At 40.9% G+C, this 25,937-nt stretch overlaps 1 protein-coding gene across 5 annotated transcripts in view; it reads left to right on the top strand.

The window, feature by feature from the left end:
• Window positions 1-25,937, top strand: part of wdr7 (WD repeat domain 7) — a 228,509-nt gene that overhangs the window by 67,881 nt on the left and 134,691 nt on the right. For all 5 annotated transcript variants that reach the window (XM_018090767.2, XM_018090674.2, XM_012956678.3 and 2 more), the window contains 1 exon segment: window positions 19,835-19,948. In XM_018090767.2, coding sequence (XP_017946256.1) covers window positions 19,835-19,948 — 114 coding nt within the window.

Raw genomic sequence — 25,937 nt, 5'->3', positions numbered from 1 at the left:
GGTCTTTCCGTAATTTGGATCTCCTACCTTAACCCTTTAAGTGCCAGCCGAATTCGTCATTTCAGTTCCCCCCAGTGCCAGACGTTTTGTAAACATTCTGTGCTCTCTCAATGTAGGGGCTTTTACTGGGGGCAGGGTTAAGTTTAGGTAGGCAAACTATATATTGTTTTTTTCAGGAGAACCTGAGCTTTCCAAATATACCTGAGTTTTTGTGTATTTCCACTTCTGGAACAAGATTTAGAGCTTGAAATACAAAAAAAAAAAAGAAAAAATGCTATTTTTCATGATATAAGGATTTCTACCAGAAACATATTTTATTTTATGGACAAAAATTCAACTGATTTGGAAAGCCTCATGTCTCCCGAACGTGCCAATACCTGATATGTATAGTTTAATTGAGATTTCTGACTTCTATAGATCAAAAACTCCCAGCAGTAAATTACTAAATTTTCAAAGCATTACAGCAGAATACGGCATACTTTACATTCCAAAGCCAAAAATCCTGGAATATTAGGTTTACCCCAGGAAACCATACATTTTTGAAAACTACACATTCTGACGAATCCGAAATGGGTAACTATGTCTTCCAACTCCTAAGTACCAAACGGCAATGCTTTACTGAATTTAGCATTTTCTATAAAAAATTATGAAAATTCTAAAAAATCACCTCAAATCTTCCATTTTCAAGCACCTTATCTCCCACATAACATTAGGTACGAAGAAAACACACCCTAAATATGAAAGCCAGGGGTCCACTGAACAGTTTGATGCCCATTGTGCATAGGATCACCGATGTATCTGGAATTTAGAGACCCCAAAAGGAAGTTAGTACATACAAATTGCCCAGGAGATCTCTTTAGCTACTGAAAATTCAACACATTTACTGCATTTTCTGTGGGGTAAAAACACAAAAAAATACATTGACCCCCCAAAATCATATATTTTTGGAAAGTACACATTCGGACGAATTCAAAATTGGTACCCATGTCTTTCTACTCCAAACTACTGAGTCGCAATTCTTTCCCAAAATTGCCAGTTTTGATGAAATACCTAAAAATCACATCAAATCTACCACTTTCAAGCACCTTATCTCCCACATAACATTAGGTACCAAAAGAACACACCCTAAATATGAAAGCCAAGGGTCCGCTGAACAGTTTGATGCCCATTGTGCATAGGATCACCAATGTATCTGGCATTTAGAGACCCCATAAGGAAGTTAGTGCATACAAATTGCCCAGGAGATCTCTTTAGCTACTGAAAATTCATACACGTTTACTGCATTTTCTGTGGGGTAAAAACCCAAAAAAATACATTGACCCCCCAAAACCATATATTTTTGGAAAGTACACATTCGGGCGAATTCAAAATTGGTACCCATGTCTTTCTACTCCAAACTACAGAGTCGCAGTGCTTTCCCAAAATTGCTAGTTTTGGTGAAATACCTGAAAAACACATCAAATCTTCCACTTTCAAGCACCTTATCTCCCACATAACATTAGGTACCAAGAAAACACACCCGAAATATGAAAGCCAAGGGTCCGCTGAACAGTTTGATGCCCATTGTGCATAGGATCAGCACTGTATCTGGCATTTAGAGACCCCATAAGGACGTCAGTGCATACAGATTGCCCCAGAGGTCTCTTTAGCTACTGAAAATTCATACACGTTTACTGCATTTTCTGTGGGGTAAAAACCCAAAAAAATACATTGACCCCCCAAAACCATATATTTTTGGAAAGTACACATTCGGGCGAATTCAAAATTGGTACCCATGTCTTTCTACTCCAAACTACAGAGTCGCAGTGCTTTCCCAAAATTGCTAGTTTTGGTGAAATACCTGAAAAACACATCAAATCTTCCACTTTCAAGCACCTTATCTCCCACATAACATTAGGTACCAAGAAAACACACCCTAAATATGAAAGCCAAGGGTCCGCTGAACAGTTTGATGCCCATTGTGCATAGGATCAGCACTGTATCTGGCATTTAGAGACCCCATAAGGACGTCAGTGCATAGAGATTGCCCCAGAGGTCTCTTTAGCTACTGAAAATTCAACACGTTTACTGCATTTTCTGTGGGGTAAAAACACCAAAAAATACATTGACCCCCCAAAACCATATATTTTTGGAAAGTACACATTCGGGCGAATTCAAAATTGGTACCCATGTCTTTCTACTCCAAACTACAGAGTCGCAGTGCTTTCCCAAAATTGCTAGTTTTGGTGAAATACCTGAAAAACACATCAAATCTTCCACTATCAAGCACCTTATCTCCAACATAACATTAGGTACCAAGAAAACACACCCGAAATATGAAAGCCAAGGGTCCGCTGAACAGTTTGATGCCCATTGTGCATAGAATCAGCACTGTATCTGGCATTTAGAGACCCCATAAGGACGTCAGTGCATAGAGATTGCCCCAGAGGTCTCTTTAGCTACTGAAAATTCAACACGTTTACTGCATTTTCTGTGGGGTAAAAACCCAAAAAAATACATTGACCCCCCAAAACCATATATTTTTGGAAAGTACACATTCGGGCGAATTCAAAATTGGTACCCATGTCTTTCTACTCCAAACTACAGAGTCGCAGTGCTTTCCCAAAATTGCTAGTTTTGGTGAAATACCTGAAAAACACATCAAATCTTCCACTTTCAAGCACCTTATCTCCCACATAACATTAGGTACCAAAAGAACACACCCGAAATATGAAAGCCAAGGGTCCGCTGAACAGTTTGATGCCCATTGTGCATAGGATCACCAATGTATCTGGCATTTAGAGACCCCATAAGGAAGTTAGTGCATACAAATTGCCCAGGAGATCTCTTTAGCTACTGAAAATTCAACACATTTACTGCATTTTCTGTGGGGTAAAAACACCAAAAAATACATTGACCCCCCAAAACCATATATTTTTGGAAAGTACACATTCGGGCGAATTCAAAATTGGTACCCATGTCTTTCTACTCCAAACTACAGAGTCGCAGTGCTTTCCCAAAATTGCTAGTTTTGGTGAAATACCTGAAAAACACATCAAATCTTCCACTTTCAAGCACCTTATCTCCCACATAACATTAGGTACCAAAAGAACACACCCTAAATATGAAAGCCAAGGGTCCGCTGAACAGTTTGATGCCCATTGTGCATAGGATCAGCACTGTATCTGGCATTTAGAGACCCCATAAGGACGTCAGTGCATAGAGATTGCCCCAGAGGTCTCTTTAGCTACTGAAAATTCAACACGTTTACTGCATTTTCTGTGGGGTAAAAACACCAAAAAATACATTGACCCCCCAAAACCATATATTTTTGGAAAGTACACATTCGGGCGAATTCAAAATTGGTACCCATGTCTTTCTACTCCAAACTACAGAGTCGCAGTGCTTTCCCAAAATTGCTAGTTTTGGTGAAATACCTGAAAAACACATCAAATCTTCCACTATCAAGCACCTTATCTCCAACATAACATTAGGTACCAAGAAAACACACCCGAAATATGAAAGCCAAGGGTCCGCTGAACAGTTTGATGCCCATTGTGCATAGAATCAGCACTGTATCTGGCATTTAGAGACCCCATAAGGACGTCAGTGCATAGAGATTGCCCAGGAGATCTCTTTAGCTACTGAAAATTCAACACATTTACTGCATTTTCTGTGGGGTAAAAACACAAAAAAATACATTGACCCCCCAAAACCATATATTTTTGGTAAGTACACATTCGGGCGAATTCAAAATTGGTACCCATGTCTTTCTACTCCAAACTACAGAGTCGCAGTGCTTTCCCAAAATTGCTAGTTTTGGTGAAATACCTGAAAATCACATCAAATCTTCCACTTTCAAGCACCATATCTCCCACATAACATTAGGTACCAAGAAAACACACCCTAAATATGAAAACCAAGGGTCCGCTGAACAGTTTGATGCCCATTGTGCATAGGATCACCGATGTATCTGGCATTTAGAGACCCCAAAAGGAAGTTAGTGCATACAAAGTGTATACACTGCAATATAAGCTACCGGCATGTGCATTATGCGGCATAAGACCCCCTAACAGTAAGGAGACCCTACATTTTCCGAAAGTACACAATCTGACAAAACAAAAATGGGTAAATACATCTTTCTACTGCAAACTACCAAACTACAAAGCTATGCTAAACAGAAAGATTTTTTTGACATTTCTGAAAATTGTCACAAAGCTTGCATTTTACCCCATTATGTACCCCCACATTTTGTACCGTATCAACATAAAACATTCTAAATATGAACGCCAGGGGTCTACTGAACAGTTTGATGCCCTATATGCATAGATTTACCAAACTATGTGGGGTACAGGGGCACCCAAGTAAAAATAGTGCATATGAATTTTCACATAAGATGCTTCGGCTCATGCAGTTTTTGCATCCGGTATGTGTATTATGTGCCATACGACCCCCTAACAGTAAGGAAACCCTAGAAAACCATATATTTTCTGAAAGTACACATTCTGACAAAACAAAAATGGGCAAATACATCTTTCTACTACAAACTACCAAACTACAAAGCTATGCTAAACAGAACGGTTTTTATGATATTTCTGAAAATTGTCACAAAGCTTGCATTTTACCCCATTATGTACCCCCACATTTTGTACTATATCAACATAAAACATTCTAAATATGAACGCCAGGGGTCTACTGAACAGTTTGATGCCCTATATGCATAGATTTACCAAACTATGTGGGGTACAGGGGCACCCAAGTAAAAATAGTGCATATGAATTTTCACATAAGATGCTTCGGCTCATGCAATTTTTGTACCCGGTATGTGTATTATGTGCCATACGACCACCTAACAGTAAGGAGACCCTAGAAAACCATATATTTTCCGAAAGTACACATTCTGACAAAACAAAAATGGGCAAATACATCTTTCTACTACAAACTGCCAAACTACAAAGCCATGCTAAACAGAACGGTTTTTATGATATTTCTGAAAATTGTCACAAAGCTTGCATTTTACCCCATTATGTACCCCCACATTTTGTACCCTATCAACATAAAACATTCTAAATATGAACGCCAGGGTCTACTGAACAGTTTGATGCCCTATATGCATAGATTTACCAAACTATGTGGGGTACAGGGGCACCCAAGTAAAAATAGTGCATATGAATTTTCACATAAGATGCTTCGGCTCATGCAATTTTTGTACCCGGTATGTGTATTATGTGCCATACGACCCCCTAACAGTAAGGAAACCCTAGAAAACCATATATTTTCCGAGAGTACACATTCTGACAAAACAAAAATGGGCAAATACATCTTTCTACTACAAACTACCAAACTACAAAGCTATGCTAAACAGAACGGTTTTTATGATATTTCTGAAAATTGTCACAAAGCTTGCATTTTACCCCATTATGTACCCCCACATTTTGTACCGTATCAACATACAACATTCTAAATATAAACGCCAGGGGTCTACTGAACAGTTTGATGCCCTATATGCATAGATTTACCAAACTATGTGGGGTACAGGGGCACCCAAGTAAAAATAGTGCATATGAATTTTCACATAAGATGCTTCGGCTCATGCAATTTTTGCACCCGGTATGTGTATTATGTGCCATACGACCACCTAACAGTAAGGAGACCCTAGAAAACCATATATTTTCCGAAAGTACACATTCTGACAAAACAAAAATGGGCAAATACATCTTTCTACTACAAACTGCCAAACTACAAAGCCATGCTAAACAGAACGGTTTTTATGATATTTCTGAAAATTGTCACAAAGCTTGCATTTTACCCCATTATGTACCCCCACATTTTGTACCGTATCAACATAAAACATTCTAAATATGAACGCCAGGGTCTACTGAACAGTTTGATGCCCTATATGCATAGATTTACCAAACTATGTGGGGTACAGGGGCACCCAAGTAAAAATAGTGCATATGAATTTTCACATAAGATGCTTCGGCTCATGCAGTTTTTGCACCCGGTATGTGTATTATGTGCCATACGACCCCCTAACAGTAAGGAAACCCTAGAAAACCATATATTTTCCGAAAGTACACATTCTGACAAAACAAAAATGGGCAAATACATCTTTCTACTACAAACTACCAAACTACAAAGCTATGCTAAACAGAACGGTTTTTATGATATTTCTGAAAATTGTCACAAAGCTTGCATTTTACCCCATTATGTACCCCCACATTTTGTACCGTATCAACATACAACATTCTAAATATGAACGCCAGGGGTCTACTGAACAGTTTGATGCCCTATATGCATAGATTTACCAAACTATGTGGGGTACAGGGGCACCCAAGTAAAAATAGTGCATATGAATTTTCACATAAGATGCTTCGGCTCATGCAATTTTTGCACCCGGTATGTGTATTATGTGCCATACGACCACCTAACAGTAAGGAGACCCTAGAAAACCATATATTTTCCGAAAGTACACATTCTGACAAAACAAAAATGGGCAAATACATCTTTCTACTACAAACTGCCAAACTACAAAGCCATGCTAAACAGAACGGTTTTTATGATATTTCTGAAAATTGTCACAAAGCTTGCATTTTACCCCATTATGTACCCCCACATTTTGTACCGTATCAACATAAAACATTCTAAATATGAACGCCAGGGTCTACTGAACAGTTTGATGCCCTATATGCATAGATTTACCAAACTATGTGGGGTACAGGGGCACCCAAGTAAAAATAGTGCATATGAATTTTCACATAAGATGCTTCGGCTCATGCAGTTTTTGCACCCGGTATGTGTATTATGTGCCATACGACCCCCTAACAGTAAGGAAACCCTAGAAAACCATATATTTTCCGAAAGTACACATTCTGACAAAACAAAAATGGGCAAATACATCTTTCTACTACAAACTACCAAACTACAAAGCTATGCTAAACAGAACGGTTTTTATGATATTTCTGAAAATTGTCACAAAGCTTGCATTTTACCCCATTATGTACCCCCACATTTTGTACCGTATCAACATACAACATTCTAAATATGAACGCCAGGGTCTACTGAACAGTTTGATGCCCTATATGCATAGATTTACCAAACTATGTGGGGTACAGGGGCACCCAAGTAAAAATAGTGCATATGAATTTTCACATAAGATGCTTCGGCTCATGCAATTTTTGCACCCGGTATGTGTATTATGTGCCATACGACCACCTAACAGTAAGGAGACCCTAGAAAACCATATATTTTCCGAAAGTACACATTCTGACAAAACAAAAATGGGTAAATAAAACTTTCTACTACAAACTACAAAGCTATGCTAAACAGAACGGTTTTTGTGACATTTCTGAAAATCAAGCGAACAAGAACTATGCATAACTGAAAATGCTATAAAATGGCTAAACATGCAGTAAAATACCCCAAAATCCACCAAAATCACAGAAAATGTAGTAGAAACACCAAAATAATACACAAAAGATATTGCGCAGTGCGGTTAGCGAATACACTATCCGCAATGGCAATAAAACATTTTTTTCAGGCAGGAATAAAAACGATGCGATTAGAAAAAAAAAAAAAATTACAAAATTACATAAGTGTGTAAGTGTGTGTGTACATTAGGTAAAATGTGTTTTGTGTGCATGTATGCAAGTAAGTGTGTGTAAGTGTAAGTGTTGTGAATGTTTGAAATCTCCCAACTCCCCTAAAATGTATGTGTTTGTGTGTAAATGTGAGTATAAGTGTGTATTAGTGTATTATTAGTGTATTATGTGTGTGTATGTGTGTTTTTGTGTGTTTTTGCCACTTACCTGTGTAGGAGATCGTGGATCAGCAGGGAGACACACGCAGCACGAGTCCGGCAGTGAGTATCTGCAGCAGGAAGCAGGGGGGCCAGCAGGGGGGGGAGCAGAGAAAGGCAGAAGGCGATCGTGAAATCCAGGAATGGATTTCACGTGCCTGCCTTTTGTTATAGGGCCCCTGGGCGATCGCGCCCCAGGGGCCACTCGTTCCCCACCTCTGACTTGTGTCTGGAGGCTGGGGAACGAGCGGGGAGCGAAGGAGCGGCTTGAAAAGCCGCTTCTCCGCTCCCAAACCCGGAAGTGCCCCAGGACGTAGAATCTACGTCCTGTGGCACTTAGGTCCTTTAGTACCCAGGACGTAGATTCTACGTCCTGTGGCACTAAAAAGGTTAAGTCTGCTAATAAAATTATTTAACCATTAAATAAACCCAATAGGATTGTTCTGCCCCCAATAAGGGGTAATTATATCTTAGTTGGGATCAAGTACAGGTACTGTTTTATTATTAGAGAGAAAAGGGAATCATTTAACCATGAAATAAACCCAATAGGGCTGTTCTGCCCCCAATAAGGGGTAATTATATCTTAGTTGGGATCAAGTACAGGTACTGTTTTATTATTAGAGAGAAAAGGGAATCATTTAACCATGAAATAAACCCAATAGGGCTGTTCTGCCCCCAATAAGGGGTAATTATATCTTAGTTGGGATCAAGTACAGGTACTGTTTTATTATTACAGAGAAAAGGGAATCATTTAACCATTAAATAAACCCAATAGGGCTGTTCTGCCCCCAATAAGGGGTAATTATATCTTAGTTGGGATCAAGTACAGGTACTGTTTTATTATTACAGTGAAAAGGGAATCATTTAACCATGAAATAAACCCAATAGGGCTGTTCTGCCCCAATAAGGGGTAATTATATCTTAGTTGGGATCAAGTACAGGTACTGTTTTATTATTACAGAGAAATAGGAAACCTTAATTTAAAATGTGAATTATTTGATTACAATGGAGTCTATAGGAGATCGGCTTCCTGTTATTCGGAACTTTCTGGATTATGGGTTTCTGGATAAGGGGTCCGATACCGGTACCTGCTTTTAAACCTCCTGTTCCCAGTGTGGTTCCTTTTTGTCCTGTAGAGCAATGCGCAGGTTGAGGGGTGGAGGAAATGGGCATGGCTCCCTAGCTGTGTGGAGGCAGGTTAGAATGGGATTCCGGGCCAAATCAGGCCTTGAAAGTGATATATTGGTTCATCACAGGCACTTGTGGCTCCTCCCCCCACCATGCTTTGGCTTGACTTGTGAGGTGGCTCAATCTGCTGACTGCAATTGTCAGTTACAGGGGGGCTTGCAGTGCTTTCCAGTAGAAGGATACAGTGGAGACACGTTCCAATGCATTTCAGTAGTTTGTTATTTTATTTTGGCTCTTACTTGAGTATCTTTAAACTCGCACACTTCCAGCCAAAGGTTCTGTTGTAATAATACTAAGAAACCCTTTTGTAAACATATTTAGCAACATAATTCTGCAACCTTTGGTGATAAGTCTCTCTCTGTTCCACTGCTGATATTGTTGACTCACAGACAATTCCACTGATGCCGTTGATGTTGTGTACAATGTGGATTTCACTGGATTTTTATTGGTTTAGATTTTGCGTTGACCTTTACTAAAGGCAGTTTGATTCAGGGAGCGAATAGAGCAAACTGGTACCAATCCTAAATGGCTTCCGTAGCAACCACCTACAAATTTTAATGTCCGACCTTCTGTAGAGGAATCGGTGTCCACTATAGTTTATATAAATACCCCGCTGTGTAGCCCCGGGGGCAGCCATTCCTGCACTGGTACAGCTGGGGTGTTTGCTACAGAAACCCTACTATAGTTTATATAAATACCCCGCTGTGTAGCCCCGGGGGCAGCCATTCCTGCACTGGTACAGCTGGGGTGTTTGCTACAGAAACCCTACTATAATTTATATAAATACCCCGCTGTGTAGCCCCGGGGGCAGCCATTCCTGCACCGGTACAGCTGGGGTGTTTGCTACAGAAACCCTACTATAGTTTATATAAATACCCCGCTGTGTAGCCCCGGGGGCAGCCATTCCTGCACTGGTACAGCTGGGGTGTTTGCTACAGAAACCCTACTATAGTTTATATAAATACCCCGCTGTGTAGCCCCGGGGGCAGCCATTCCTGCACTGGTACAGCTGGGATCTTTGCTACATAAACCCTACTATAGTTTATATAAATACCCCGCTGTGTAGCCCCGGGGGCAGCCATTCCTGCACTGGTACAGCTGGGGTGTTTGCTACAGAAACCCTACTATAGTTTATATAAATACCCCGCTGTGTAGCCCCGGGGGCAGCCATTCCTGCACCGGTACAGCTGGGGTGTTTGCTACAGAAACCCTACTATAGTTTATATAAATACCCCGCTGTGTAGCCCCGGGGGCAGCCATTCCTGCACTGGTACAGCTGGGGTGTTTGCTACAGAAACCCTACTATAGTTTATATAAATACCCCGCTGTGTAGCCCCGGGGGCAGCCATTCCTGCACTGGTACAGCTGGGGTGTTTGCTACAGAAACCCTACTATAATTTATATAAATACCCCGCTGTGTAGCCCCGGGGGCAGCCATTCCTGCACCGGTACAGCTGGGGTGTTTGCTACAGAAACCGTACTATAGTTTATATAAATACCCCGCTGTGTAGCCCCGGGGGCAGCCATTCCTGCACTGGTACAGCTGGGGTGTTTGCTACAGAAACCCTACTATAGTTTATATAAATACCCCGCTGTGTAGCCCCGGGGGCAGTCATTCCTGCACTGGTACAGCTGGGGTGTTTGCTACAGAAACCCTACTATAGTTTATATAAATACCCCGCTGTGTAGCCCCGGGGGCAGCCATTCCTGCACTAGTACAGCTGGGGTGTTTGCTACAGAAACCCTACTATAGTTTATATAAATACCCTGCTGTGTAGCCCCGGGGGCAGCCATTCCTGCACTGGTACAGCTGGGATGTTTGCTACAGAAACCCTACTATAGTTTATATAAATACCCCGCTGTGTAGCCCTGGGGGCAGCCATTCCTGCACCGGTACAGCTGGGGTGTTTGCTACAGAAACCCTACTATAGTTTATATAAATACCCCGCTGTGTAGCCCCGGGGGCAGCCATTCCTGCACTGGTACAGCTGGGGTGTTTGCTACAGAAACCCTACTATAGTTTATATAAATACCCCACTGTGTAGCTCCAGGGGCAGCCATTCCTGCACCGGTACAGCTGGGGTGTTTGGTACAGAAACCCTACTATAGTTTATATAAATACCCCGCTGTGTAGCCCCGGGGGCAGCCATTCCTGCGCTGGTACAGCTGGGGTGTTTGCTACAGAAACCCTACTATAATTTATATAAATACCCCGCTGTGTAGCCCCGGGGGCAGCCATTCCTGCACCGGTACAGCTGGGGTGTTTGCTACAGAAACCGTACTATAGTTTATATAAATACCCCGCTGTGTAGCCCCGGGGGCAGCCATTCCTGCACTGGTACAGCTGGGGTGTTTGCTACAGAAACCCTACTATAGTTTATATAAATACCCCGCTGTGTAGCCCCGGGGGCAGCCATTCCTGCACTGGTACAGCTGGGGTGTTTGCTACAGAAACCCTACTATAGTTTATATAAATACCCCGCTGTGTAGCCCCGGGGGCAGCCATTCCTGCACTGGTACAGCTGGGGTGTTTGCTACAGAAACCCTACTATAGTTTATATAAATACCCCGCTGTGTAGCTCCGGGGGCAGCCATTCCTGCACCGGTACAGCTGGGGTGTTTGCTACAGAAACCCTACTATAGTTTATATAAATACCCCGCTGTGTAGCCCCGGGGGCAGCCATTCCTGCACTGGTACAGCTGGGGTGTTTGCTACAGAAACCCTACTATAGTTTATATAAATACCCTGCTGTGTAGCCCCGGGGGCAGCCGTTCCTGCACTGGTACAGCTGGGGTGTTTGCTACAGAAACCCTACTATAGTTTATATAAATACCCTGCTGTGTAGCCCCGGGGCAGCCATTCCTGCACTGGTACAGCTGGGGTGTTTGCTACAGAAACCCTACTATAGTTTATATAAATACCCCGCTGTGTAGCCCCGGGGGCAGCCGTTCCTGCACTGGTACAGCTGGGGTGTTTGCTACAGAAACCCTACTATAGTTTATATAAATACCCCGCTGTGTAGCCCCGGGGGCAGCCATTCCTGCACTGGTACAGCTGGGGTGTTTGCTACAGAAACCCTACTATAGTTTATATAAATACCCCGCTGTGTAGCCCCGGGGGCAGCCATTCCTGCACCGGTACAGCTGGGGTGTTTGCTACAGTAACCCTACTATAGTTTATATTAATACCCCGCTGTGTAGCCCCGGGGGCAGCCATTCCTGCACTGGTACAGCTGGGGTGTTTAGTAGGGTTTCTCTAGAAAACACCCCAGTTGTGCCAGTGCAGGGCAACAATATATTATATTTTAATTACTTTACAACACTTTAATTTTATTGGTGTTACTGTTCCTTTAACACTTTGTACATTGTTTCTGAGTGCAAAGCCGGGGCTGTGCAATAAAGGTACTTAGCAGCCATACTGTTATCATTTGATAAAGGCTGATTGTCCCAGAAGCATGTAGTACCGACCCATCAATAAAGGGGTGGGGTAGGAGTGATGGCGTGCTTATCGGTGGGGGAGACTTTGTGTGCGGCGTTATGTAAATCCGGCTATGTACAAAAGAACTCCATTATAAACTGGAGACATTTCCCTTTTTATCACTATAATCCCTTCCTTCTGTTCCTCTAATTCCTCTCTTTTGTTGAAATTATCTTATAGCCAGGGCGTTAGCATTAGGATTCCCTACCCTGGGGCTTTGGGCAGTTCTGGGCAGTACTTATGGCGCTGAGGTAGGTTCTGTTTACCTTTGTGGCCCCCATACGTTCACCCATAGAGGGTCCGGCCGGGGCACCTTAATGGGGAATATAAAGGTTATGTGTGTGCAGCCTTTGTGTGTATGTGCTGGGGCGGATGCAGCCAGACAGGCAACGTGTGGAAAGAGACTGGGGAAGCGGCTGCCGATCGATACGAGCGGTGTGAAGTGAATTAATGTGAGGCAGGCAGTCTGTCTGTCAGAGGCATTGCAGGGAATGCGCAGCGCTACCCGGCACTCACATCTTCCTATAAATCAGCCTTTCCTATTCCTAGAATCCAGCTGACATTTTCCCCTTGTAAGGGAAATAAAATAACCTTCTGAATTTTACATTCACTATATACAGCGTATTCATCCTTTGTAAGGTTCAATTCCTGCCTCGTCCAATCAGAGAGTGGCTTTAATCAGTCTCAGCTTAAACAGTCTCTCTCTCTCTCGCTTTGATTTGTTTGCAACACACATTTTTCTTATTTATTTGCATTAATATTTTATATTCTGGGTTTCCCTTTTGGGACATGGGCTGAATTACTCTATAACAGGGGTCCCCAACCTTTCTTACTCATGAGCCACAGTCAAATGTAAAAAGACTTGGGGAGTAACACAAGCACCATAAAAGTTCATGGAGGAGCCAAATAAGGGCTGTGATTGGCTATTAGGTGCCTCTATGCACCCTATCAGCTTACAGGGGCTGTATTTGGTAGGAAATCTTGTTTTTATTCAACCAAAACTTGCCCCCAAGTCAGGAATTCAAAAATAACTACCTGGTTTGGGGGCACTGAGAGCAACATCCAAGGGGTTCATTCCTGCCCCTGAGCTGGTTGGGGATCACTGCTCTATAGTATGGAGTGGCAGGAAGGCGCTTAGGATTTTCCACCTCCCAGCGATGGGGTTGGGATTGATGGGGAATAGGGAACCGGGGGCAGAGGGGTTGGGTCTCTCAGCTGCTTATTGGGGTTTTACTACACAGTCCAGAAACAAACTTGTACCATTAGTTGCTTCTGGTGTCTCTAGTAGGGAGATTAGATTGTGAGCTCCACTCAGACAGGAGACTGCCTTCTATATTATTATTAGTAATACAATTTATGAAGCACCAACATCTTTTAACATACAAATACTGACCAACTCAGGAGGTAAAGAGGGTCCTTTTCAAATGGCACAAAGGGTAATTTTGGGCACAATCATCATGTTTTTTTCCAACAATAAAACATTTTTTTCCCCAGGAATTCTAACACCATTGTGAAATTAAGGAGATGATGTACTTGTGTCTGGTTTGGCTAAAAACTGTGAGGACATTTTGACACAAATTGGACGCAATTGCGCAGAAGCCTGCCTGGCCTCAGTGCAGTATTTGCCGTGCAAGTGACCCCTGCGCCGAACCCACCCCACGACGGGTTCTGCCGAATCCTGTGCCGAATCCGAATTAGCATATGCTAATTAGGGTTGGGAAGGGTTAAAAATTGCCACGCACTAAATTTTTTTTCCCCTTACCATTTAACCCTTCCAAATGCTTAGATTAGGATTTGGTTAGGCCAGGACCGTGGATTCTCCGAAACCAAATCCTTCAAAAAAAGGCTGGTTTCGGCCCGAATCCCGAACCGAATCTGTGATTCAGCGCATCCCTGGTAAGATGCCAGCCAGGTGGAACAGAGGGCATAAAGGACTATACGGAAGTGCAAGAAGCATAGTTTGGCACAAGTACCGTGTAACTAAAGTGATTTTGCGTGCAACTCACTTCGGGGAAATTGTGGGAACCAAAAATGTACCCCCATATGTAATAAAAGGCACTAAGTTTGCCCAGGAGCAGCAGTAACCCATAGCAACCAATAAACCAATAAGATTTTTTTTTTCTTTTTTAAAACAGGTGACCAGTAATTTCTATCTGCTGATTGGTTGCTATGGTTTACAACTCATGGGCAAACTTAGTGCCTTTTATTACATAATCCCATATAGGCGTAAAATCTTTGCACAATAAATATCATAATCACAGAAGCCCTTAAGGTCCCCATACACGGGCCGATAGAAGCTGACGATATTGGTCCCTTGGACCGACTCGGCAGCTTATCTGTGTAGGGGCAGAAACGAGCGGGCTGGCCGACCAATATCTGGCCTGAAATTGGCCAGCTATCGGTCCCCAAACCGACTGCTTCATTGCCGCCTACATAATCCAATCGTTTGGCCCCAGGGCCAAACAATCGTATTATTTTTTTTTTAACTTCAAGCTCCCCGATATCGCCCACCCATAGGTGGGGATATCGGGGGAAGATCCGCTCGCTTGGCAAACTTACCGTGTATGGGTGCCACATCCCTTACCCTTTCATGAATACAGCGTTGCACAACACAGGCAGTACAAATTCTCATTCATTTCCACAAATGTCTTAAATTTACTAAATTGAAAGTCTGTGTGGAAAAAGTCGCAGAAAACTTTGTGGAATTCTCGCACAAAAACCAGCATAATAAATCCAAAAACCTCTAAAGTTTCAAAGCAAATGAAGGCTCCTCCAAGGAAGGGAACGGGACGTCTGCCATTGACTTCTATATTATCTCGTCAAGGTGAGATTTGGATTTTTAGCTGTTGGGACACATAGTAAATCCCCAAAAAGTTGCCCCCTTTTTTTCTGCAACTTTTTGCGCTAAAAATTCAAATCCAAAAATCCACTGGTTAGTAAATATCCCCTTAAGTATATAAAGATTGTTTGATTGCAATTAAAGACCCAGCTTGTTACTGAGACCACAAACATCTTCCCACTGAATATTTCTGCCTAAAAAAGCATAAAAGCCAATGGTCGGAGTGGGTCTCTCTCTCGCTGTAGAGCTGCTGTCACTTCCCTGGCAGCCAGACCCTGCCTTTAACACAGTCCTGATAGGTGAGAAAATTAAAAGCAATTTAGAAAATTGCGCTGAAGTGCCGGTCTGGGCTCTAATTGAATCCTCGGTGTTGTTAATTCGCTTAAAACCGAGATAAGAGGGACGTCTTGTTAGCCTGAAAGCCCCACAACCACAAAGCCATTGATCTGTGTTGTCTTTGAGAGTCTCGCCAAAGATCTCAATACATTTGTTCAAAGTTCCGATAACGATATTGGATCTCTGCATTCCACGTCCGTCTGGCGTGGGAGGGAACAAAGGAAGCCATGAAAGCCGCGTCTTTTGTTCAGTCTACACTTACGGCAACTGTAGGGGCCCATCCTAAAGGGATTCATAGGCAAAATTGAATTTCTGTGTTTTTTTCCCACTGTTATTAATGAGTAAAATGACTGCAGCCTTATTAATCATTAGCAGATGGAGCGGTATTTTGCTTATTAAAATGCAGGGTGTGAACTACAGCTCCCAGCATCGCAAAGGCTAGAGTTATAATTTAGCAACATTTAAAAGGGGATATAAACCCAAAAGTGTATCAATGTAAATGTAATCAGTGTGGTCCAATTGCAATCTACATACATTTTCTATTTGTAGTGGCTTAGGAGATACTAGCAGTTTTAGACTACTAATATAGTATTACTTAAGGTGGCCATACACGCTAAGATCGGCTCACTTGGCGAGGTCGCCAAGCGAGCGGATCTTCCCCCCAATATCCCCACCTATGGGTGGGCAATATCGGGCTAATTCGATCAAATTAGAACGACAAATTATAACAACGGGTATAGGCGGTCCCCGATCCGACTGATTTTTATACCTGCCCAATCGATATCTGCCTGATTTCAGGCCAGATATTGCCCACACACGGCAGAGAAGCTGCTGAATCGGTCCAAGGCACTGATATCGGCAACTAGAATCGGCCCATGTATGGCCACTTTAACGGGCTTTCAGCTTGTGGGAGTGTCAGCGACTCGGTCTATGCACTTTCTATGTACTGCTGTAGACTGTTAGCCCTAGGGTTGCTGACTCTGTTTAACCTACTGCAGGGCTTTGTACTCAATGATAACTAAGCTGCATGAATCCATATTGCTGACAAAACAATTTTACTGGGTTTCATTAGGAGAGTCAGTGGCACTGCACATGCTCAGTGGGCAGCTGCTGAGAAGCTGAGCTTAGGGGTGAAAATGAGGTTTGCCTGTCATATAAACTGATGCTACAGGGGTGATTATTAAATTCTGATGCAAACTGCACTGGTTTCTAAACTGCCATGTAATCTGAATTAATTACTAATCAATTTTATATTGACACATATATATTGTATATACAGTATATTGTGAGTGGGTCCCTAAGCTCAGGTTATACTGTGACATTTATATTGTATATATACAGTATATAGTGAGTGGGGCCCTAAGCTCAGGTTATACTGTGACATTTATATTGTATATATACAGTATATAGTGAGTGGGCCCCTAAGCTCAGGTTATACTGTGACATTTATATTGTATATATACAGTATATAGTGAGTGGGTCCCTCAGCTCAGGTTATACTGTGACATTTATATTGTATATATACAGTATATAGTGAGTGGGCCCCTAAGCTCAGGTTATACTGTGACATTTATAGTGTATATATACAGTATATAGTGAGTGGGCCCCTAAGCTCAGGTTATACTGTGACATTTATAGTGTATATATACAGTATATAGTGAGTGGGCCCCTAAGCTCAGGTTATACTGTGACATTTATAGTGTATATATACAGTATATAGTGAGTGGGCCCCTAAGCTCAGGTTATACTGTGACATTTATAGTGTATATATACAGTATATAGTGAGTGGGCCCCTAAGCTCAGGTTATACTGTGACATTTATAGTGTATATATACAGTATATAGTGAGTGGGCCCCTAAGCTCAGGTTATACTGTGACATTTATAGTGTATATATACAGTATATAGTGAGTGGGCCCCTAAGCTAAGGTTATACTGTGACATTTATAGTGTATATATACAGTATATAGTGAGTGGGCCCCTAAGCTAAGGTTATACTGTGACATTTATAGTGTATATACAGTGGAGGAAATAATTATTTGACCCCTCACTGATTTTGTAAGTTTGTCCAATGACAAAGAAATGAAAAGTCTCAGAACAGTATCATTTTAATGGTAGGTTTATTTTAACAGTGGCAGATAGCACATCAAAAGGAAAATCGAAAAAATAACTTTAAATAAAAGATAGCAACTGATTTGCATTTCATTGAGTGAAATAAGTTTTTGAACCCTCTAACAAAAAAAGACTTAATACTTAGTGGAAAAACCCTTGTTTGCAAGCACAGAGGTCAAACGTTTCTTGTAATTGATGACCAAGTTTGCGCACATTTTAGGAGGAATGTTGGTCCCACTCCTCTTTGCAGATCATCTCTAAATCCCTAAGGTTTCGAGGCTGTCTCTGTGCAACTCTGAGCTTGAGCTCCCTCCATAGGTTTTCTATTGGATTAAGGTCCGGAGACTGACTAGGCCACTCCATGACCTTAATGTGCTTCTTCTTGAGCCACTCCTTTGTTGCCTTTGCTGTATGTTTTGGGTCATTGTCGTGCTGGAACACCCATCCACGACCCATTTTCAGTTTCCTGGCAGAGGGAAGGAGGTTGTTGTTCAGGATTTCACGATACATGGCTCCGTCCATTTTCCCGTTAATGCGAATAAGTTGTCCTGTGCCCTTAGCAGAAAAACACCCCCAAAGCAAAATGTTTCCACCCCCATGCTTGACGGTGGGGACGGTGTTTTGGGGGTCATAGGCAGCATTTTTCTTCCTCCAAACACAGCGAGTTGAGTTAATGCCAAAGAGCTCTATTTTGGTCTCATCAGACCACAGCACCTTCTCCCAGTCACTCACAGAATCATTCAGGTGTTCATTGGCAAACTTCAGACGGGCCTGCACATGTGCCTTCTTGAGCAGGGGGACCTTGCGAGCCCTGCAGGATTTTAATCCATTGCGGTGTAATGTGTTTCCAATGGTTTTCTTGGTGACTGTGGTCCCTGCTAATTTGAGGTCATTAACTAACTCCTCCCGTGTAGTTCTAGGATGCTTTTTCACCTTTCTCAGAATCATTGACACCCCACGAGGTGAGATCTTGCGTGGAGCCCCAGAGCGAGGTCGATTGATGGTCATTTTGTGCTCCTTCCATTTTCGAACAATCGCACCAACAGTTGTCACCTTCTCTCCCAGCTTCTTGCTAATGGTTTTGTAGCCCATTCCAGCCTTGTGCAGGTCTACAATTTTGTCTCTGACATCCTTGGACAGCTCTTTGGTCTTTCCCATGTTGGAGAGTTTGGAGTCTGCTTGATTGATTGATTCTGTGGACAGGTGTCTTTTATACAGGTGACTAGTTAAGACAGGTGTCCTTAATGAGGTTGACTAATTGAGTAGAAGTGTCTAACCACTCTGTGGGAGCCAGAACTCTTAATGGTTGGTAGGGGTTCAAAAACTTATTTCACTCAATGAAATGCAAATCAGTTGCTATCTTTTATTTAAAGTTATTTTTTCGATTTTCCTTTTGATGTGCTATCTGCCACTGTTAAAATAAACCTACCATTGAAATGATACTGTTCTGAGACTTCATTTCTTTGTCATTGGACAAACTTACAAAATCAGTGAGGGGTCAAATAATTATTTCCTCCACTGTATACAGTATATAGTGAGTGGGCCCCTAAGCTCAGGTTATACTGTGACATTTATATTGTATATATACAGTATATAGTGAGTGGGCCCCTAAGCTCAGGTTATACTGTGACATTTATAGTGTATATATACAGTATATAGTGAGTAGGTCCCTAAGCTCAGGTTATACTGTGACATTTATAGTGTATATATACAGTATATAGTGAGTGGGCCCCTAAGCTCAGGTTATACTGTGACATTTATATTGTATATATACAGTATATAGTGAGTGGGCCCCTAAGCTCAGGTTATACTGTGACATTTATAGTGTATATATACAGTATATAGTGAGTGGGCCCCTAAGCTCAGGTTATACTGTGACATTTATAGTGTATATATACAGTATATAGTGAGTGGGCCCCTAAGCTCAGGTTATACTGTGACATTTATAGTGTATATATACAGTATATAGTGAGTGGGCCCCTAAGCTCAGGTAAGTGACCGCAGCACTACTTTAGTTATTATTTAGTTTCCCTTTAAACTATTGTGTTGTCTGTTGCAGCTTTACACATTTAACATTTGCACCTCTATTTCCCATTACCCATACAGCCGGGGTAACGGCAGAAAATATCCAGGCTGGCAATGCGAGTCCCGACTCGGCCGGCTCAGAGGCTAAAGTGCAAGAGGAGGAGCAGGATCTGGTGGATGATGACATCACTGCCGGTAAGTGACCCATGATGCAATATCTACTGAACAACTATATCCATCCGGAAACCCCTTTATCTGGAATTCACTGAAAACTGCCATTTCTGCTCTTTTAATTGTATTTTTATAGGTGGGGTTCACCTTTAGGTTAACTTTTAGTATGTTATCGAATGGCCAAATCTAAGCAACTTTTCAGTTGGTCTTCATTGTTTATAGTTTTTTTTAATTGTTTGCCACCTTTTTCTAACTAGTTGCAGCTTTTAAATGGGGGTCACTGACCCCGGCAGCCAAAAACACTATGTCTCATTGAGGCTCCAGTTTGATTATTATTGTTACATTTTATAACTTATTTTTCCCTTCATTCCCTCTCCTGTTCATATACCAGTTTCTCATTCAAACCTCTCTCTGGTTGATAAGGTAATTTGGACCCTAGCAACCAGATAGCTGCTGAATCTATAAACTAGAAAGCTGCTGAACAAAACTACAAGTAATAAAAAAGACCAACTGCAAATTGTCTTAGAATTGTGCTCTCAATATCATACTAAAAGTGAACAACCTCTTTATATATTGGGCTTGTTTCATATGCTGTGTCTCTCCAATAGTGATGTTGGCTAACCCTATAAACATTAATGCTGATGTTCAAATGTGTTTTGGTCGATTTTATGCATTATAGAAGAGATTTGGAGAATGCTGTGGGGGGGCAGACAGAAGCTGTGTATGTATTGTTAGAATCACTGAGTATGAAATAAACCCCAGTGATATCCAACAGAAAGCTCTATAACAGCTCTATAACAACCCTATCTGCACAAGTGGGTTCATTCTTTCCTTCTGGGAGATGAAAATCCTCCACTCGGCTAATGATCTCCCTCGGCAGCGGCCGAACCATCACGGGATGTTTTAGCTACTGAAAATAAGGGCAAGTTTTAGGTAGCCTGTATCTAATACTTCACAGCAGTGCTTTATGGTGCTGTATATTCATGCATTTCACTAATAATAATAACAACAGTAATACTAATATATTAGTAGTAGTAATAGTAGTATTATATAAGCAATGCGATGGTGAGTATTATTATTATTATAAACAATTGTAATAATAACAACAATAATAATAACAACACATTAATCACATGAATTATATATTATTATTACTACTACTACTACTAATAGTAATGTATTTTATTATTATTATTTATTTAATATTTTTAATATAGCACCACATTTTCTTGGTGTCCAGCTTACTGATGAGGGTAAAAAAAATAATGTAGTAAACTTTTCCAACCCATGCAGACACTGCAGAACCACTTAGGATAACTTGAACACACTGTACATAAGGCATGGTGTAGCTTAGTGTGACCATTCAGTGAGTGGCTGCTAAAGGAGACCTATATCATTACTGAAAACCCCTCCAACCTTGTAGGCAGAATTAAATAATATATGGTGCCGGTTTTTATAGGAGCTTCTTATACATTTTCTACTGCCCGTGTCTGTGTTTCAAATGAGCAGTGGGCGTGTTCTAATGGTCCCTGCCAGAAGCACAGTAGGAGGGGGAGAGCCAATCACAGCCCTGCAGTCACACAAGCAAAGACAGGCTTCAGTTCCCTATCAGGTCAGCCTAGCTGCTGATTGGTTCCTTTCCTACAGTGCAGAGTACTGAGTGCCGGCGCCCCTGCACAGCCAGGGAAAGGAGGAAGCAGGAAGTAGAACAAATGGACTAGTAGGGTTTTTGCAGAAATTTTCGATCAATCAGCCCCACAACTTTTTTTAACCACAGTCCGTTTATACTTGCATACTGAAATGTACACCGGCTTTAGGCCACCCAGTGTATAAAAAATAAAAGGAGATATTTAGGGGGGCTCCCTACCCAGAAACCTCTTAAGCCGTGCCTTGGCAGATAAGTGGCTTTCTCTGAATTTGGGGGGCCATGCTAATATATATTTTCCCTTAGCATTGACTGCTCTTGCAGGATCGCTCCTCTGAGTTCTCTTACCTTCAGTTCTGCGTTGAAAGGGAAACCCAACACTCTCCCAAATGGGGCAAAATTCAAACTTCAGAGCAAGTTTTGCTGCCATGTCGGTAATATAATTGTGATAAACACACTCCTTGTTCTAACACAGACACATATGGTGTCGAGTGAAAGCAAGAAATGGTCACTGTGAATGATAAAACGGCTATTACTGCTGTTGGTTGGTGGTGGCTGTAGGAGTTTATATATGGGGCTGAGGCAGGTCACTAAGATCACAGCGGTCAGACACAGATGCCCAAATCCTGTTAGAGTGGATCTCCGGCTTCCGAACCCAAAAAGAGCCCCACACAACCCAGAAACCCCTAATATCCCTATCCCTGTAATCTGTTTCTTTAATAAGCAGGAATAAATACCATTTTTATATGCTGAAATCCAGCTGCAAAACTGTTCTTCTCTTTCTGCATCATTTGGAATCTTGGCAGGGGAGGAGGGACTTAAACACTGATGTTACAAATTGTAACAACTTCTCCACAGCTTACAGACAGCATGCAGGAACTACATAACCCACAATGCATTGCACTGGGATGTTCCTTTCCTTATTGACATCACGTGTGCAGCAGGGAATTGTGGGATTGGGAGGAGGCAGGCTGAAGGCAGGCTGAGGACAGGTGACTACTGTTACATTTAATTGAGTCACAAAGTAGCCAGCCAGATCAGCAGGGGAACAGGGGGTGGGGCTTGACAAAAATCACCATTCCGGAGTGCTGCTGAAATTTTTTTTTCTGCAGGGGCCAGGTGTATTTCTAGCCATATTTGTTTTTAGGGTTTAGTTCTCCTTCAATATAATTTTCTTTGCAATAAACACAAGGAACGAGGGTTGGATTATAAGGTAAGGATGACCTTTGCCTCTCTGATGTTCCTCACCCACATTCTGCTCATTGAGCGCAAAGGCAGGGGAATACGGCACATCCTTCTTCCTCTACATCCCATAGTGACAGCGCCCATTATAAGTATTCATCAGCTCTCGGCATGTCAATACTCAAGATAAACTGTTTTTCATGAGATGGGGGTGATACCAGTATGGAGCCAGCGAGGCCGCTAACATATGCAATTAGGAGCACCATATGGGCAAGCCATAGGCTCAGCTGCTTCCAGAATAACCTCTCCCAGCATGAGGCGCATCCTAATTTTGAGTCTTCCAGTGGCTTTCATATGGAGAAATAGCAGAATGTATGGTTAGGTCTGCCGATAGCTTCTCTACAGTAACTATTTTGACCCCAAAAGGCTTTGGTACAGTTCGTAACATTTCAAGCAACAGGCTAAGAGAGGAAAGATTATACTGAAGGAGAATCTTCATCATTTCAGGTTCAAGTTGGTTCTTTATAAAATGAAGGCAAAGTATAATGCACTAATAACTTGGAAATGGACCCGGGGTTAACTATACTTTTGCCTGGCTTGCTATTAAAGGAAAACTATACCCCCAAACAATGTAGGTCTGTAATATTTAAAAAAAACTGCTTCATCTAAATAAACCGTTGTCATAAAAATATACTTTAGTAGTATGTGCCATTGGGTAATCCTAAATAGAAACCTGCCATTTTATGTACTAAGGGCCGCCCCCTGGGATCATAGGATTCACAGTGCACACAAACAAGCCAAGGCACACATACATGCTAGGCCCCATCAGCCAATGAATGGGCAGAGTTCTGCCTTTTACTCCCACACTACTTCCTGTTCCAGTTAGAGCTGCATCACTTCCTGTCAGCTGATCTCTGAGGGAGCACACAGCCCATCACTAAATGGCGGCTCAAGGGAAAGGATGTAAAAGGGCAATATTTACTGATATATATATTCCAGTTTGGCGAGATTATTTAATAGGCCACTTAACATGATATAAACTATTTCTTGGTTAAGTATTTATTCTGCGGGTATAGTTTTCCTTTAAGCAGAGCACACTGTGCATTGAGGCTTATGGCACAGCACCTACTGTGATATAATGGGGATATTTATTAAATGGGCATATAGAGGCCAAGTATTTATCAGCAGGATGCTGTTCCAAATATTGGAAACGTTTCAGTTGCACATTATCTTCTGCACTCCTGTACCAGCCCAAGGCACCCACAGCCCCTCTAGCAGGGAAGATCTGTGCCTCCGAAAGTGCCCCCCAGTAGCCCCATTTTTCTATTATTATTTTTATTACTACCATTGTTTTATTATTGCTATTATTCAATTTATTAGTGTATTATTATTATTAGGGATACACCGAATCCACTTTTTCGGATTTGGCGGAACCCCTGAATCCTTTGTAAAGGATTTGGCTGAATACTAAACCAAATCTAAATTAGCTTATGCTAATTAGGTTGTGGAAGGGTTAAACTTCCGTGTTTACGTCGGGATTTTTCTGATTCGGTTCGGCCAGGAGCGTGGCTTCGGCCGAATCCAAATCCTGCTGAAAAAGGTTGAATCCTGAATTCGGTGCCTCCCTAATTATTATTAATATTCAATGTATTTTTTTTATTACTGTTCTACAATTAATATTTTTATTATTGTTAGTATTCTTCTGTTTTTCTTGTTATTTCATTAATATCATGGTACAATTTTTTTTCATTATACCATTAATGTGTATATTATTGTCATTCATGTCTATTTATATTTTTATTTATTTATGTCTATTTATATTTTTATTACTATTATAAAGTTCATTTTATATTTTCATTTTATCTTTTATTTGAATACAATATAACAGTTTATATCTATCATTGCCTGGTACCTACAGTAGCATCTGTAGTCCGTATGGAGAACTTTCCTGTTTATCATCAATAAATCTAGAATTTTTACTACTTTATTTTCTCGTAAGAGTAGGTAAGAAATCCGGTTGAGTAGCCCGAGATCTATCTATCCAAATGTAGTCCCAATTTTTTTTTTTATTATACCATTTATATGTATATTATTGTTATTAAACTATTTATATTTTTATTATTATTATACAGTTAATTTTGTATTTTCATTTTATTTTTTATTTGAATACAATATAACAGTTTATATCTATCATTGCCCAGTACCTACAGTAACATCTATAGTCCGTATGGAGAACTTTCCTGAAGCTCTTTATCAGAGAATGACATTGTGAATAAATGTGTATATATATATATATATATATATATATATATATATATATATATATATATATATATATATACAAGGACAGAGAGCTGCACACACAGGGACTTAGCAATAAGTGAAAAAAGTTTTAATGAAAAAAATCATTTTCATTAAAACTTTTTTCACTTATTGCTAAGTCCCTGTGTGTGCGGCTCTCTGTCCTTGTATTTCCGTATTTTGCTAGCACCCAGGGCATTTGTGCTGTATTAGGGTGTGCTCCACTCTCTCTGTTATATATATATATATATATATATAATATTTTGCTAAACAGAAGAAAAGTTGATTATCATCAATAAATCTAGAATTTTTACTACTTTTTTTGTCTTGTAAGAGTAGGTAGGTTTATATCTATTATTGCCCGGTGCCTACAGTAACATCTATAGTCCTTATGGAGAACTTTCCCAAAGCTCTTTATCAGAGAATGACATTGTGAATAAATGTATTTATATATATATATATGTATATATATATATATATATATATATATATTTTGCTAAACAGAAGAAAAGTTGATTATCATCAATAAATCTAGAATTTTTACTACTTTTTTTTGTCTTGCAAGAGTAGGTAAGAAATCCGGTTTAGCAGCCTGAGATCTATCTATCCAAATGTAGTCCCAAATTATTTTTGTTTTATCATACCATTTATATGTATATTATTGTCGTTATACTGTTTATATTTTTATTACAATTATATAGTTTATTTTATATTCCTAAATATGATATGAATAATATAACAGTTTATATCTATTATTGCCCGGTGCCTACAGTAACATCTATAGTCCTTATGGAGAACTTTCCCAAAGCTCTTTATCAGAGAATGACATTGTGAATAAATGTATTTATATATATATATATATATAATATTTTGCTAAACAGAAGA

The sequence above is a fragment of the Xenopus tropicalis genome, chromosome 1, assembly GCF_000004195.4.
Source record: "Xenopus tropicalis strain Nigerian chromosome 1, UCB_Xtro_10.0, whole genome shotgun sequence".
Classification (NCBI taxonomy): domain Eukaryota; kingdom Metazoa; phylum Chordata; class Amphibia; order Anura; family Pipidae; genus Xenopus; species Xenopus tropicalis.
This window is presented reverse-complemented; position numbering and strand designations above follow the sequence as displayed.